The sequence below is a fragment of the Carassius gibelio genome, chromosome B17, assembly GCF_023724105.1.
Source record: "Carassius gibelio isolate Cgi1373 ecotype wild population from Czech Republic chromosome B17, carGib1.2-hapl.c, whole genome shotgun sequence".
NCBI classification, from domain to species: domain Eukaryota; kingdom Metazoa; phylum Chordata; class Actinopteri; order Cypriniformes; family Cyprinidae; genus Carassius; species Carassius gibelio.
The window spans coordinates 11296782-11314282 of record NC_068412.1 but is presented as its reverse complement, the minus strand read 5'-3'; the positions used below and the strand labels follow the sequence as shown (position 1 = coordinate 11314282).

Below are 17501 nucleotides of genomic sequence, written 5' to 3'. Positions count from 1 at the left end.
CATTGTATGGGTCAAAATGATAAAAAAAAATTTATGCCAAAAATCATTAGGATATAAAGTAAAGATCATGTTCCATGAAGATACAGGTGGTTCTCAATAAATTAAAATGTCATGGAAAAAGTTCATTTATTTTAGTAATTCAACTCAAATTGTGAAACTTGGGTATTAATAAATTCATCGCACACAGACTGAAGTAGTTTAAGTCTTTGGTTCTTTTAATTGTGATGATTTGGTTCACATTTAACAAAAACCCATCAATTCACTATCTCAACAAATTACAATATGCTGACATGCCAATCAGCTAATCATCTCAAAACACCTGCAAATATTTTCCTGAGCCTTCAAAATGGTATCTCAATATCAAAAACCGCTTCTCAATATCATTAACTCGTCGTTATCTTTAGGTCACGTCCCAAAACCATTCAAGCTAGCGGTTATTAAGCCTCTTATTAAGAAACCAAAACTAGATCCTAGTTAGCTGGCAAATTATAGGCCTATTTCAAATCTTCCATTTACGTCTAAAATTTTTGAAAAAGTTGTGTCTGCTCAATTGAGCACCTTCCTGCACAAAAATGATCTGTATAAAGAATTTCAGTAAGGTTTCATGCCCCACCATAGCACAGAAACTGGCCGCATCTCATTTCTACTCTTAATTGATCTTAGTGCTGCATTCGACACCATAGATCATGACATAATCATAGATCGATTACAAAACTATACAGGTATTCAACGGCAGGCTCTTAGATGGTATAGATCCTACCTGTCCGATCGCTACCATTTTGTTTACTTAAATGGGGAGTCATCTCATTTATCATCAGTAAAATATGGAGTGCCACAAGGATCCGTCCTAGGTCCCCTTCTATTTTCAATATATATGTTGCCCCTTGGTAATATTATTAGAAAATACGGAATTAGCTTCCACTGTTATGCTGAGGATACTCGGCTATATATCTCAACGAGACCAGATGAAACTTATAAATTATCTAAGCTAACAGAGTGTTAAAAATGTAAAAGATTGGATGACAAATAATTTTCTCCAATTAAATTTGGATAAGACAGAGATATTAATTATTGGACCAAAAAACACTACACAGAATCTTGTACATTACAATTTGAAACTAGACGGATGTACTGTTACTTCCTCTACAGTCAAAAATCTTGGGTGTTATATTAGACAGCAACTTGTCTTTTGAAAATCATATTTCCCATGTTACAAAAACTGCATTCTTCCATCTTAGAAACATTGCCAAGCTACAAATCATGTTTTCTGTTTCTGATGCAGAAAAGCTGGTTCATGCATTTATGACCTCTAGACTGGACTATTGTAATGCACTTCTAGGTGGTTGTCCTGCTTCTTCAATAAGCAACCTACAGGTCGTCCAAAATGCAGCAGCTAGAGTTCTTACCAGGTCAAGAAAATATGATCATATTACCCCAATTTTACAGTCTCTGCACTGGCTACCTATTAAGTTCTGTATCAGTTACAAATTATCATTACTTACTTATAAGGCCCTAAATGGTTTAGCTCCTGCATACCTAACTAGCCTTATACCACATTACAATCCATCATAGCCTACTACGTCTTGTATTAATTTTTCTAAAAATCCTGTTATACGTGCACAAACTGACAGTCACCACTTATAAGCTATTACTAAATATTGTAGAAACATAATTTTCTGTAAAGTTGCTTTGTAATGATTTGTATTGTAAAAAGCGCTATACAAATAAACTTGAATTGAATTGAATATCTCAGTTTGGTTCACTAGACTAGACAATCATGGGGAAGACTCCTGATCTGACAGTTGTCCATAAGGCAATCATTGACACCCTTCACAAGGAGGGTAAGCCACAAACATTCATTGCTAAAGAAGCTGGCTGTTCACAGAGTGCTGTATCCAAGCATGTTAACAGAAAGTTGAGTGGAAGGGAAAAAATGTGGAGAAAAAAAAGATGAATAACCAACTGAGAGAACTACAGACTTTTGAGGATTGTCAAGCAAAATCTATTCAACAATTTGAGTGAACTTCACAAGGAATGGACTGAGGCTGGAGTCAAAGCATCAAGAGCCAACACACACAGACGTGTCAAGGAATTTGGCTACAGTTGTCGTATTACTCTTGTTAAGCCACTCCTGAACCACAGACAACATCAGAGGCAGCTTACCTGGGCTAAGAAAAAGAAGAACTGGACAGTGCCACAAACTGATCACCTCCATGCCACGCCGAATTGAGGCAGTAATTAAAGCAAAAGGAGCCCCTACCAAGTATTGAGTACAAGTACAGTAAATGATCATACTTTCCAGAAGGCCAACAATTCACTAAAAATGTTTTTATTGTTCTTTTGAAGTATTCTAATTTGTTGAAACAGTGAGTTGGTGGGTTTTTGTTGAATGTGAGCCCAAATCATCACAATTAAAATAACCAAAGACTTTAACTACTTCAATATGTGTGCACTGAAATTATTTAATACACGGGTGTCACAATTTGAGTGAATCACTGAAATAAATGAACTTTTTCACGACATTTCTAATTCATTGTGAAGCACCTGTATTTTGTCAATTTCCTACTGTAAATATATCAAAACAGCAATCCTAATAAACCATACATCAATGGAAAGCTTATTTATTCAGCTTTCAGATGATGTATAAATCTCAGTTTCAGAAAATGTACACTTTTGTGGTCTATGGTCACATTTAAGTGCAAGTTTATACACAGTTCTGCTAAATGAATCAACAATGTGTTGACTTTCTTTTCTGTCTTATCTGACCACGTGTGTTTGAATCTCCAGAAAGGATTTTAAATCAAGCCAGGTTAAAATATACCAAACCAGGAAAAAAAAATTGTGTTTGTCAAGCCATTTCAGTGTATATCAGTGTTTACATCAGTGTATATCAAAGGATAGACATATCTCATAGTATAGATATGTAGTCATATTCTGTTCTGTTGAGTAGGATATGGTTTCAGTGAGCCAGTAGATGAGTGATGATTCAATCAATATAAGACAAAACTCACTGTTCACTGAAGCGGGCCCTCGAGATCTCTCTGTTGAACAAATGTCAGTGTGACAATTTACATTTACATTTGGACTTACAACTTAGAATTTTTTTAAGGCATTTTGTCTCAGTACCTCTCCATCTCAGTGCACCACAGGATGTCCTCTTTGTCATTCATGAAGACAGGGAAGTGCTGGTCTTTGCCCTGCTTTATGGAATTCGACCGAGTGGTGATGGTCCGCACCTTATCAAACTATAAAAAAGGCAAAAAGAAACTGATTTAAACTGCTTTATCCAGAAATCAGTCGAGGGTTGGTCGGAGAAGTACCTTAGCTGTCCTGCCATGCTCCAAACAGTCTTGGAGGTCCAGTTTATCAGTGCACATGGCGGTCAACGGTCTGAGAGGAAAAGGAAATAGAGGGGTAAAATGATGAAGTGAGAGATTAAATAATGAAATGAATGAAGAGTGCATGTCCAACTAACCTGTTCATGCCAGGCAGGTTACCCCAAAAGTAGCGAGCTCTGTGTGCAGCAGACACCTCCTTGGCATCGATCATCACTGGGTTGCACTATAATACATAAACAAATAAATAATAAATAAATAAGTGCTGACAAACGATTCATCGCGTTCCAAAATAAATGTTTTTGTTCACATAATATATGTGTGTGTGCTGTGTATTTTTATTATGTATATATAAATACACACTCACACAGTATATATTTAGAAAATATGTATGTATATATTTATATTATAAATAAATATATTTAATATACAAATATAAAAATAAATATTTTTCTTAAATATATACACACATATATTATGTAAACCAAAACATTTACTTTGGATGCGATTAATCACAATGAATCGTTTGACAGCACTAATAAAAAATAGATAATAAAACATATCCTAAGCCTTTGTAATATTGACTTGCAAGCAGATAATGGGTTTATTCGTTTCTACACAGCGGGTAATTTTACCACTAGGTGGCAGCAAAACCTATTGGTTTGTCTCAAAGCCCCACTGACAGTAAAAGACAAATTCAGCACAGTTTAATCATTGTGTTCCAACACCTCTAAAAAGCGAGAGATGTCCCTCTTGTCGCTGACACCCATAGCCACCACATTCTCAAAGAGCCAGAAGAACGGCCTGTTATCGCCCTCTTTAGGGCGGGCCTCATGTAACAGCCGGTAAAACTCGAAGAAGAGTCGACCGGTGCCCTCTGAAACACAAAAAGGAAGATTGAAAATCATTAAGAAAACTCAATATGACAATTATGGTAAATATGTACAAATATACGAGCTGTGTTATAAATACAATTGAGATATACAGGACGCCACCATTCAAAAGTTTGGGGGTAGTAATATTTTGAATGTTTTTGAAAAAAGCCTCACCAAAGGATGCATTTATTTGATAATACTGTAAAATATAATTACTTAAAGTATTATTATTATTTAAAGGAACTGTTTTCTATTTTAATATACTTAAAAATGCAATCGATTCCTGTAATGGCAAAACTGAATTTTCAGCAGACGTTACTTCAGTGTCACATTCTAATGCGCTGACGTGGTGCTCAGGAAACATTTCTGAATCTTATCGTTATCAATGTTGAAAACAGTTGTAATGTTTAATTTGGAAACCATGATACATTTTTTTAGGATTCTTTGATGAATAAAATGTTTGAAAGAGCATCGAATTCGAAATATTTTGTAGTCTTACGGACCCCAAACTTTGAAATGGTATGTGAAAGTGTAAACACTAATACTAAAGACTAAGGCTAGAACACACAGCTGAATAAACTCCTACCGTAGAGACCTTTTCTTGCAGGATTCACTATGGACAAGTCATTGCAAGGACTTCCACCGATGACGAGATCAAAAGGACCCCATTCCTGAATCTGTGGATGATGCAGAAGAACAGATTAGACAAAGAAAAAAAAGCAATAGAAAGATTGATCAATATAAAATATTGTCGACGTAATCAAGTAGGAAACCTATATGGTACAAAGACAAAAAATACCATTCACTGAAAAACAAATTAGAGAAATTGTTACCCTGGAAGTTCTAAGCTGAGAAATCCTATTTATGATCCCAGTACTCTCAAAGGTTTTTGTTAAAGGTCAAAAGTAATGAAGATTTTAGTTTTTGTGCAGTTTTATTAGAGCTGTACTTAAAGAAATCGCCAAGTTACCAAGATGGCCACCACATGTACAGACTTCAACAGTGAACTGAGGTGAAGGACGATACTCACGTTTTTACGGGTGACATTTCTCACATCACCCACGTACATGATGCGTCCCTGGTGCCGAACGATGCCCACAGTGATGGAGTCCTCGCACACTTCTGAGGCCACGTAACGCTCCACCTGGATACCCAGCTCCTTCAGAACCAGCAGCCCTGGCAGAATCACAAACACCATCACAACCTACAACTAAGATGCTTTTTCATTTTTTGCTAATTATTGGACCGTTTTATTGAAGTACGCAAGTACTAGTCACATGGCATTTACAGCTTTTGCCCTAATAATACAAATTTACTCACTCTCATGTCATCAAAGATGTTCACGTCTTTCTTTCTTCATTCGAAAGGAAATTAAAGTTTTAAAGTCAAACTTTCCAGGATTTTCTCCATATAGTGGGCTTCAATAGGAGCCAGCGGTTTGAAGGTCAGTGCAACATCAAAAGGCTCTCCCCGATCCTAGCTGAGGAATAAGGGTCTTACATAGCAAAATGATTGGTCATTTTCATTACTTTTTAACCACAAATGCTCATCTTGCATTAGCTGTGCGATGCACATCTATGACTTCACATGATGTAATCAAATTGGAAAAGTCACGTGTCGTTAGTTCTTTGTCTGTGTACTATGGTTCAAAAAGGCAGGGTAGGGTGAAAAAATGCACAAATAAATTTTATTGTAAAAGGGCGTTTCTTTGTGGTTCTTTCTTTGTGTTCTTTGTTTCTTTCTTTGCATGTTCACTGGGGCGCTACTTCTGCCTACAACATGCATGACCTTTCCAACGTGAAGTAGAGCTAGTGCAAGATGAGCATTTGTGGAAAAAAAGTAAATCATTTTTATTTATTTTTTTGAAAATGAACATTTGTTTTGCTAGATAAGACCCTTATTCCTTGGCTGGGATCATGTAGAGAATTTTGAAACACCATTTTGGACCATCAACTCCTTGATGCCTATTGAAGCCCTAGAAAAATCCTGGAACGTTTTCCTCAAAAAACCTTTTCGACTGAAGAAAGGAAGACATAAACATCTTGGATGACATGGGGGTGAGTAAATTATCAGGCATTTTTCAATCAAGCATCTTTTTATTGGTAAACACGACAAAACTGAGTGAACAACTAAGTCTGTCTAAAGACATTTCATCCTCGTGCCAAATTCCTGATTGTGTAAATTCCTTTTTAAACGACTGGATTTCATATGTGACTGCAGTTTCTTGATGGATTTAAAATTATATTATAGTGAAAGTTTCACTGAGTAGTGTCTTGTCCACCAAATATGCATATGTCACATAATAACCAGGCTTTAAAGACGAACATGGACCGTCTAGAGAGTCAAAACTGTAAAATCACACATTAGAACGTGAGCGTGTCGACGAGTGGCCAGTACAACAGTTAAACTAAATGCACTTTAAAAGCCAGGATGAGTGCAACGTGATCAGCACTATTTTCTGCTGAGAGGATGAAAGGAAGGGCGGACATTCTTCACTAACCTGTTGCGATCCCATCAAAAAGTGACAGGACGCGAATGGGTTTTCGGTTCTCTGCCAAAACCGAAGGGTAGAGCCTTGGTGGTTCCTGAAAGAGAAGAAAGGAGGAGTGAAAAAGGAGGGTGGACGAGAGACAGACAAGATAAACAGAGAGAGAGAGCCCTTTAAAGCACACTGCTCTGGTAATGAAAGAGCACCTGTCTGTACATACGGTCTGTAACTAACAAAGAGGCCTTTACATTAACCCAGTCCAGTAACAAGGGCTTATTGTTGAGCGCCTGTACAATAAACGCTGTGTCACCGGCCAGTTTCATTAACCATTTTCTTGTGATTAAGTGTGGCTGCTTATCTCTGGTCTTTGTTAAACATCTTAGTATTCAATAACGCTGACAATAGCAAACGCTAGCTAACCTGTACGGTAGTCCATTTAAAGAGGGCAGTGTGTAAGCTAAAACTCTATGATGTTAAGATGTGTACTCAGTGCACAAAGCACGGTGACTGTGTAACACTCTCTGGCTGCTCTTCAGCACAATGGCCGTTAGCCAAGCTGCTCTTTCACATGGTCTGGAAAGCAAATGTTTCAGGAGTCATATAATTACATAATAAAACTCTCAAACCATTCACATTTACACTGTAAACCACACCAGTTTTGATTAAAATGCTCACAGCTGCTCAAACAATGCGGCACTTCAAAAATGATGTCACTATGTGATTCCAAAATGATCTCAATTAACCCTATGGTTACTGTTAAAAGCTTTTATTCAAAGCATTTTCATGTTTTTTATTTATTTTACATTACGTTCCATTTTCAGTCAATCTTGATTGCTGGATAGAACTTTTTATATACTGTAGATTGCACTTAAAAAGAGTTATTCATTGCCACTGTCATTTCTAGAGCTGAATATGAACTGACAAATAATCTATATTTACTTCATATTTTCCGTGACTTTCCCAGATCTGGGAATTACAAATTGAACATTTCCTGATATTGCCAGATTTTCCATGAGAATTCGGACTGTTGTTCACTCAGACAGGCTTCAGAATGTCCCACAGGAAGGAAGGGAAGATTAGAACAATGTGTATTTTAGGCTAAAGTGCTTATGAAGCTGTCAAAAGTTATTGTACAGGACAGTTCGAAGCTTTGGGGTCTGTGCAATTTTTTTTTTTTAGGAAACTAATACTTCTATTCAGCAATAATGCATTCAATTAATCAAAAGTGACAGTGAAGACATCTATAATGTTCCAAAATATTGTAACAACTGTTTTCAACACAGATAATAATAAATGTTTCTTGAACACCAAATCAACATATTGGAATGATTTCTGATGGATCATGTGAAACCGTTGACTGGAATAATGATGCTGAAAATCAAACTCTGACTTTGGAGGAATAAATTATATTTGAAAATATTTAATCATGTAATCATATTTTAAAATGTAAACATATTTCACAATATTACAGTTTTTCATGTCGTTTTGATTAAGTAAATGCAGCTTTGGTGAGCGCAAGAGACTACTTGTGAAAACATACAATACATTTTATTAACCCAAAACGTTTGAATGCTAATTTATATTATTCATACACAGGCTGGAATCAAGTGTGACATTGAAAAATGACATTTTTAGTCTTTCATGAATCATTCAGTTGCACAATATGTGATAAAAAATGATGTAGGTTCAAGGTTAATGCTTAACACAGTGAACCAGAGAGCTTGTCTGATAATATGATGGAAAGTAACAATTGCTAATGTAGGATTGGTCACTGATAATTTTAAGTGGAGTATCCCTTTAAGCTGGGGCTTTTTGTTGCTTACAAAGTCCTGGTCGTGATTGTTGGCAAAGAAGTGCTGCAGTCTGCAAGGCCAATCCGCTCGGCGCTCCAGCAGGCCGTATTGAGCCTTCGGCCCACACATATAGCAGTTCCAGGGATCTTCTTTAATAGCTGCCTGTGCCGCGCCGGGCCCCACTAACAGATCCACACACTCCACACAGAAACACCTGCAGGAGAACAAAGATAGAATGGAGGAATCAATGCAGGATTGAGGTAGAAAATGGAAATAATACATCTTAGCTCACTGCTGAGAATCTGTCTCACCTGCAACAGTTATTGTTTCCACACATGAGCACTTCTCTCCCTCCACAGCAGATAGTACAATAGGACTGGTAGCCATCGTCGTCATATTGATACGCACATTCTAGGAAGCAGTTCTATAAAAGGACAAACAATTCAAATAGGAATTCATTCGTATGAAGAGGTATACTGGGCATATGTGGTTGACAAATGAAAAACACTTGCCATTTCAAAAACGTATGGTGGTAGTTTAGTATTTATATTTGATCGTGTTTAATTTTTTTAAATGGGTCATATGATGCGATTAAAATTTTTCCATTCTCTTTGGAGTGTTACAAGCTCTTGGTGCATAAAGTCTGCAAAATCTGTAAAGTTGCAAAGACTGAAGTCTCAAATCTAAAGAGATATTCTTTATAAAAGTTAACAGTCAACCACTCCCCCCTAAAATGTCTCGTTCTAACACGCCCCCACATCTCTACATCACTATGTGGGAAGATTTGCATAACGCCACCCATACGTTCACGCAAAAGAAAGAAGGCGTAACTTTTATTCTCTCAGCTGCCATGTCGTGGAGTCACTGTGTTTCATTGCAAAAGCGAAACTACTTTATTTGGCCTTCCAAAAGAGGACACGACTAAAAATCAGTAGTTAATTTGTATTTCAACACAAATATTCAGATGTGTGCTGCGCATATTATGGAGGACGAGCATTGATTCCTGAACCAGTAGCTTGCAATGCATCTTTGGCACAACGGCTGTTTCTATAAAGTGAGGCAGTTCAAACTTTGCAAGGACAGTCTGGCGCATCTGACTCAAAGCCTGTAAGTACATTGTATATATTTAAGTAGTTTGCCAATGATGATTCAAATCCGAGTTTTGAGCAGTGTAGAGCAGGTTTGTCTGTTGTTTTTCAAACACAAATGGAGACATGGTTTCATGTTTACGCGGCATGATACACAACGCAACGTGTAAAAAGACATTTTAAGTAATTGTAACCAGTAATTGTGACCCCACTGGATGCAACAAAAGCCTCATTTGTAATAGGTTCTACTGGTTTTGTCTCGTCTAGTGATGTCCGGATCAAATTTAACTGAATCTGAACCAGTTCACAAAATCAAACTGAATAATCTGAAGCAGTTCGCGCCTCAAGTACGCACTAATCCACAAATTACTTAAGTTATTCGGTTTATAAACGTGCCTTACACTCGCTCTGATGCGAAATAAACCAATATCCTGAGCTTTTCTGTTACTCCTAACAGTACATTGACTGAACTTCTAAAAGAGAACTGATGATGGTATGTGCACGAGCAGAGCAGCTGGACTGAATCTTGTGCTGCTGGTTTGGGAGACAGCATAGTATGTTAAGGGGAGTAACATTTCCATCACACACTTGAGGCATTCGGCCAATCACAATGCACTGGATAGCTGGCCAATCAGAGCACACCTCACTTTTTCAGAACAACGAGTCTTGTAAAAATCTACGCGTTTCAGGACATAGGACATAGAGGAGAAACAATAATGTACATTATATGGAAAATAATGTGTTTTTTTAACCTTAAACCGCATAAACCCATTGCATTACACAACATAATGTTCTTTTTAGCAGCATCAAATGACCCCTTAAAAAATATAAATATATACAAATTATTAGCAGGCAGGATAATGCCAATCCATTAAAATATTTCAACTCATTTAAATTCAAGTGCTGTCAAATGATTAATCGCGATTAATCGCATCCAGAATAAAACTTTTTTATTTTACATAATATATACATGTGTGCTGCACTCAAAAAAATGAATCATGGCATAGTTTATAATTATGTATTTGCATCCTTTTGATTTTATTTAAATAATAATATTTTCAAAATGTATGTAGTAAAATTGCTTAGAATCCATGTAAATTGGTTCATTGTGAAAACTATTCGATTTAATCAGTTAACCATTATTAATATGGTTTAAATATATCTAGCTGTGGAACGAGCGAGATCCTATTAGTTATATTTTATGAGATTGGTTTGCATATAATTTATGGGCAATGGAATTGTTTAGAGGCGGAAATGATTCATACTCCAGTCGGTAGGGAGCGGTACGGCACATACACATGTCTATGGCAATGCAAATGGGGAAAAAAGCAGCAACCAGCGCGCGCGCGGCAGAGAGGCAGTTTAAAAAACACCGTTCTCCTCGCCATCTTACATCGGATAATCTTCTTGGATCAACCTGATTGCAAGGCAAGTTACATATGTACTCATCGTATAAAAGTTGACTGCTTTCAATATATATGTGTGTTATTACTACTGTTGATATCGTATTAGACTGTATCAATGCACTGACTATCAATCTGCATTTATTCCACTTACGTTAGCTAAGTAACTTGCACATGGTTCTTATAAAAGCTAATTTTTTCTACTTTCCCCTTAAGCTACTTTTTTTCAGCTAAGTTAGACAGTATAATTAAAAGTAACTGGGATGCGTATTTATTTTTAGTTTAACGTTATATTCATTTCCGTATTTTCTGACCTGAATAGCATAACTTTGGAACTTTAGCCACGTGCATAGCTTAAGTTAAATCCGAGAGGGAAAAATGGTTTTAGGTGTTAACTGTTTAAAGATTAAAATAGCGATGTGTCATTAAACGATTACTAAACCAACTGCAATTTTAAATGTATTTATATCGTACATGGATAACTTCCAACAGTTGCCAGTTGGTCGGGTGTTCTATGTGAACCATGGTTTTAACGTTACCCCGTCTGTGTCTTTTGCTGTTGGTCTGCTGTTTTTCTGTGGTTTAACGTTTGATGGCAAATAAAGACAGTTATAAACTACTGCAATTAGTAATTGAGAGTACTATTCTAATAATTCTCTAAAAATATAATGCTGGCTTTGTTACTTCATAATCAAAAGTATGCTTTTGTTTCTAACTAAAACCAGCTGCAAACATAAAAAAGCCACGGAGGGCAGAGGTTCATTTCTGTCCAAACCATCCGAGAGGTGAAACCAATGACAGCCTGGAGGTGGAAAGGGTTGCTCTATTGACCGAGGTTAAAAAAAATAATAACGAGACCGTTATCAAGGAAAAGATGCAGCGTACCTTCTCATACCAACGACAAAAAATTCTTCAGGAGCCAATGATTACAGAGGTCCGAAACAGATGGCCAGCATTGTTTGAAATTGGAGAAGTAAGTAGTTAAGTGTTGTTTGAAACGGAAGTGCAGATTTATACACTAACACATCTTGTTTAAGGTGAAATATATTATTTTGTGTCCTTTTTCATCTTTTTTCAGGTAAACTTGGAGTTCATGCGTATAACAACTGTTCCGCTGATATCAAAATTCATTGGTCAACTGGACAAATACACTGATGGCCTGGAAAGGAGGCCATCAAAGGAGGATGTGCAGGACAGAAAATCCACACCATAATGGCATTGACAGCTAAAGTAAGTGTGTTTTTATGTTTTGCTTTTTTTTTTCAACCAGTTACTCATTTGACTTGACAGGAATTCAGAAATCTCTCTCACACGCACACACACACACACACACACACTTTCTCTATCCCTCTGAGATGCCAAGAACACAATCTTTCTTACACATTAAATACACATTTATTTGATTTATTAGTGAGGACATCTCAGTCTCTTTCACACACATGCACACAGTCTTTCTATTTCTCTCTATTCAAATTAAAGAACTTTATTGCCATTATTGTTTATGCACAATATTTTTAAAACATTATTCATATAAATAAGTTGCTAAATAATTAAGATTATTGTCTGTGTATAGTGTTTTATAATAGTGTATTAGTTCACCCCAAAATAAAAAAGCGTTATTAACTGAACCTCATGACGTTCCAAACCCGTAACTTATCTTCGAAACACTATGGAGCCCCACACATGACATGCAAGAAAAAAAGTTAATCGTGCGCACAATTTAATAATTCATTCCCTTGATTCGCTAAATCGTGTGCACAATTACATTTTTTTTTTTCTTGCATGTCATGTGCAGGGCTCTGTACAACACAAACAAATATATTTTTAATGAAATCTGAGAGGTTTCTGTTCCTCTATTGACAGCTACGCTACCAATACTTTGACATTCCAAAAATGTTATCAAGAGATCATAAAACTATTCCATATGAATTGAGCAGTTTAGTCCAAAATTTCTGAAGAAATTAACAGATTGACTTTAGGCTTTTTTTTCACAAACAAACATTCATTAACTCACATCAGTTAGAGTAAACGGAAGCTCAGGAATTTTTGCGTTGATGTGCGAGAACCAGTGAGGTTTGTTCTAGTGTGTTAAGCAGGTTCGGTTGAGCTTCTGTTTATGTTTGCTGATCAATGTTTATACAATAAAAGCCTAAATTTAGTCTGTTCATTAAAAAAATGCGATCATGTCTCATTAGAAAATTTGGACTAAAATGCTCAATTCATATGGAATAGTTTTATGATCTCTTTATGAATTATTTGAAGCGTCAAAGTGGTGATTGTGTAGCTGTCAATGGAGAAACAAAGTTTTCAGATTTCTTAAAAAGAGATCTTCATTTGTGTTCTGAAGATGAACAAAAGTTGGACAAAATTTATGGCATAATTGTAAATTTTGGGTGAACTACCTCTTTAAAATGTAGCCTTACTTGAACTATTAGTTAATAATTAATGACGTTTTTTGGGATCTTCTTATGCTTGTTTGAGAATGAAGACAAAAACACCAGACGTGATTGTATCCTGAGGTGCCTAAGTGTCTACCTCAATGAAGACATCAAGACACTTGTCAAAGAATATGTGGTAAGTGTGTGTCAAGCTATTCTCTTCATGTTACAAATTTCAATTTTCATTGATTAAGTTATTTTTCTCATTGGTATCACAGTCTAGCTTATGCCCTTGTGTGTAGTGTGCAGCGAAAGATTAAACTATGCAGCAATCAGTACAGAGCATGATTGATCAAACTAAAAATTACCTGTATAAAATGATCCAGTTGGTATTACAAAGTAAGGAAAATATGAAATCATAATCGTGAAACACTCACATCATTATGCTGATCTCAGATTTGGTGTAGATAGGGAAATTAATACATTATTCATGGCAAAACAGGAACACAGTACAATTATCATTTCAATTATATGACTGAATCAATAGGAAAACTTGGAACACATTGGGATCTTATTTTCTTTGTTTATCCTCCAGGACTCTGAAAGTGTGGAGGCTGAGTCTCTCATTGCACAGACAACAATGGGCATCCATGTCATTCGAGCGGAGGGCGCTGGTCCTGAAGAAGAACCTTCAGATGTTGGTGTTGTTCTAGAAGGAGTTGAAGTTCTGCAAAACCTGCCAAGTGTCACACTTGGATGTGTGATGCTTTTTGGACTAATTGATGCCCTTAACCTAAACTATCCAAAAGACCTCAAGTGCACATTTGAAGCATTTCAGAAAATCCTGATGGAACTGGATACAACCAAGCTGTCGCCAAAAGTTCAGGGACTGAAAATTAAGATGCTTCAGTGAATCATTGAGAGATATGCTGATATTTACATTTTTCCCCTTGACTTGCACTTTTTCTACTCGTGAGAACCACCACCCTATTTTTCCAAATTATTGCATTTCACAGATTTGTGAAAATGTTTGTGTAATGTTAACAAGTGTTAGTCATTGAATCAGATTTGACCTGATTGTTACGTCTACCTCAAGTTTTGCAGTTTTTTTTAAGCACAGTTCTTGAGGAAAAAGTACTGTGCCTGCAGTCTGTTAAAATCCTTTGCATTTATTTGTTATAGGATGGTTGTGGCAAAAAAACTAATAAATAAAGTAGTGCAATTAACCTTGGTTTGTTAAGTAAAGAATGAAATTACATTAATTTTTGTTGAGGTTGTACACAACACAGTACAAGTGAGCAGAGACCGTCTTGCTAGCTCCTCTTTTTGCTGCCTTTTGTGCTTGTTATTTCTAAAATAAAAATGTGAAATGAAGTGACCCTCTGGCCGTTCTTTTTTGTGTTGTATATGTTTATTGGGGAGGGGAAATGGTGATGAATAAGTAAATACAAATTTATAAATATGATTTTAAAATACATTGGGTTTATTAATACAAATTACTTAAATGTGATGCATTTTAAGTAAAATAGGTTTATTTCATAATAACACATAAACCCATTTCTTATTCATTTAAAATAAATTGGATTAATTGAAAATATTACATAAATCTAATTGTTACTTGTTTTATTTATATAGGACTTACATATATTTTTCACATTAAGTTTATTAATACGTTTACATTAAAAATATGTAATCCAAATGGATGGAAAATTTATATGCAATCAAATTACATAAATCTTATTTATAAGGCCTAAATATTTTTTTGAGTGTGTGTATATTTATTATGTATATATAAACACAAAATGCATGTATATATTTAAGAAAAATAAGTTACGTTTATTAATTAAATATATTTATATAGGAATATAAATATACACGTGTAAATATTTTTTTAAATAAACGCTTTATGTGAGTGTATTTATATATACATATTAAGTATACACATTACACACACATACATTGTGTAAACAAAAATGCTTATTTTGGATGCAATTAATCATTTGACAGCACCATTAATTTCATAATTAAATGCTATGGATGGAGCAATATAAGAATTCTTTCCAGTATTAAAATGATGAACGTTAGATGGTTGATATTAAAAACTATTGTTTACACCACAGTAACTTTACTCTGGGCCGGTACTCGGTGTGTTTTCACCACAGGAACCAGGATCTAAATAAAGTTCCAGGTAAGAATTTGCCCCTCAGTCCCTGCTCGCGTGGAACAGTAGTACTTTTTCAAAAGTCCAGAAGGTTCTGGGGGTGGGACTTGGGTGCTGCTGAACATGCTGATTGGTTGAGTTCATGCAGCATTGTATTTCAACCACCATATATAACTTACAGCCAACATCTTTTTGATTGACTCAATTTGTCTCAGTACTTTTTTTTATGAATGTTTTGCAATGCAAATGATTATGTACAGCATACAGTATGTAACATCTGTTTTCAAGTCACAGACAATAAAATCTGCCAGTAATGTGAATGGACATGATAAAATTACAATCAAGCAAAACAAAGCATCCTTCAAGGAAGTAGGAAGCAGGAATTTCCTGGCTTTTACCTTACAGCTTTGGCACATTCCTCCAATGAAGAGTGGGTGCTCCAGGGAAACATTAAGGCTGCCACAGGAGATGCAGATGTCTGGAAGTGTTCAAAGTGAGAGAGAGATTTTAGCAGAGGCTCTAACACTGACCGACAGTCAGTTATGAAACACATCTCAATCTGTGTGTGTAACACATACCTTCAATGTTTCTACATTTCTGACGAACTTCGTATACAAGCCTCTCTGAAAAACAACAGAAAAATAAACATACAAAAACTGGAAAAACTCCCAGTGTTTCACATATTTGGCCTAATTCAACTTGACATCTTCTTGAATGAAAATTTCAAAGGTTTGCATTTACATCACCTCGACAATTAAAATTTTTTATAGACAAAACACTGCCATAGCATAGCATGCCATCATTTTTATTAACTGATATAATGCTGCTAATTGTAGCGGTAATATATTTAATTTGTAGTACATGTCAGAAATAATTGATGATGGACAGCTGAATAATTGAAAGTCTTCAGTACTGAACTGGATTAAAAATTAATGCAAGGTTTGGAGTCAGTTATTCCAGTTGCCACATTGACATTTGTTAATCCCAAGACAAATTAATTCATCATACTAGCTGACATTAGTTAAAAAATGTCAACAAAACCGCAGTTGCTAGATTTGCTTCTTTGAAATTATTTATGTTTTGCAGTGGTATAGTGAAAAATTTAATAAAAATACATTTCAATTTGCATAATGCCTTTTGCAATACACGTTGTATTAAAGCAGCAACAGTGCTGTAGTAAAAAAAAAGAATACCGTTTACATATTTCAAGTTTTTAACGAAATTAATAAATTAAATAACATTTTAATTTTAATTTTAAAAGTGACAGTAAATAAATGTATAATATTACAAAAAATTATATTTGTTTTCTTTTTCTTTTTTTTAACTTTGTATTTATAAAAGAATCATAAAAAAAAATAACTTTTCCACACAAACATTAAGCAGCACAACTGATGTTTCTTGAGCATATTATAATTATTTCTGAAAGGCTTCTAAAACTTCAGCTTCACAATCACAGAAATAAATGACATTTTAAAATATTTTTAAATAGAAAACAGCTCATATAAATTATAACTGTATTTCACAATATTACTCTTTTTGAACAGTACAAACCTTTGAACGGTAGTGTATGTTATATCATGGATACTTTATCATTTAATGAGATTATTATTGCACCACTTTTTAATTGTTTTTATTAAATATTAAGCAGGTGTTATTATACCTAAGGTGAAATATAAAGCCAAAACTGTTGCAAGTGAAGTGAAACTCTTGGCTCTACATGTAAGCCACAAAGGAGATGGTGCAAGACTGCTCCAGTTTTCCTGTGTTTGAGTGTTTAATAAAGCTCCCTGCTGATTTAACAGCTCGTCTCTTTATTACTACTGTTAGGTTTTCCTGCCCTAAAACATGGGAAGTAATCTTTACAATGTATTACTAGAACAACAACTGAACAACATGTAGGTGAAAGTGCCATTTTGAAGCTACTGTGTGTTTGAACATGTGCCACAATTCAATAGAAAACAAGTCTCTTTTAACTTGTAG

General features: G+C 35.3%; 1 protein-coding gene across 7 annotated transcripts in view; it reads right to left on the bottom strand.

The window, feature by feature from the left end:
• dnmt3ab (DNA (cytosine-5-)-methyltransferase 3 alpha b) overlaps positions 1-17501 on the bottom strand; it is a 61335-nt gene that overhangs the window by 3145 nt on the left and 40689 nt on the right. For 3 of the 7 annotated variants that reach the window (XM_052581159.1, XM_052581158.1, XM_052581163.1), the window contains 12 exons: positions 16100-16144; positions 15920-15999; positions 8803-8915; positions 8522-8705; positions 6711-6795; positions 5241-5386; positions 4797-4887; positions 4064-4212; positions 3476-3561; positions 3321-3390; positions 3127-3245; positions 3012-3041 (listed from right to left, as the gene is read on the bottom strand). In XM_052581159.1, coding sequence (XP_052437119.1) covers positions 3012-3041; positions 3127-3245; positions 3321-3390; positions 3476-3561; positions 4064-4212; positions 4797-4887; positions 5241-5386; positions 6711-6795; positions 8522-8705; positions 8803-8915; positions 15920-15999; positions 16100-16144 — 1198 coding nt within the window. The remainder of the gene's footprint in view (positions 1-3011; positions 3042-3126; positions 3246-3320; positions 3391-3475; positions 3562-4063; positions 4213-4796; positions 4888-5240; positions 5387-6710; positions 6796-8521; positions 8706-8802; positions 8916-15919; positions 16000-16099; positions 16145-17501) is intronic. The other 4 variants (XM_052581161.1, XM_052581164.1, XM_052581160.1 and 1 more) reach the window with 3 other exon arrangements.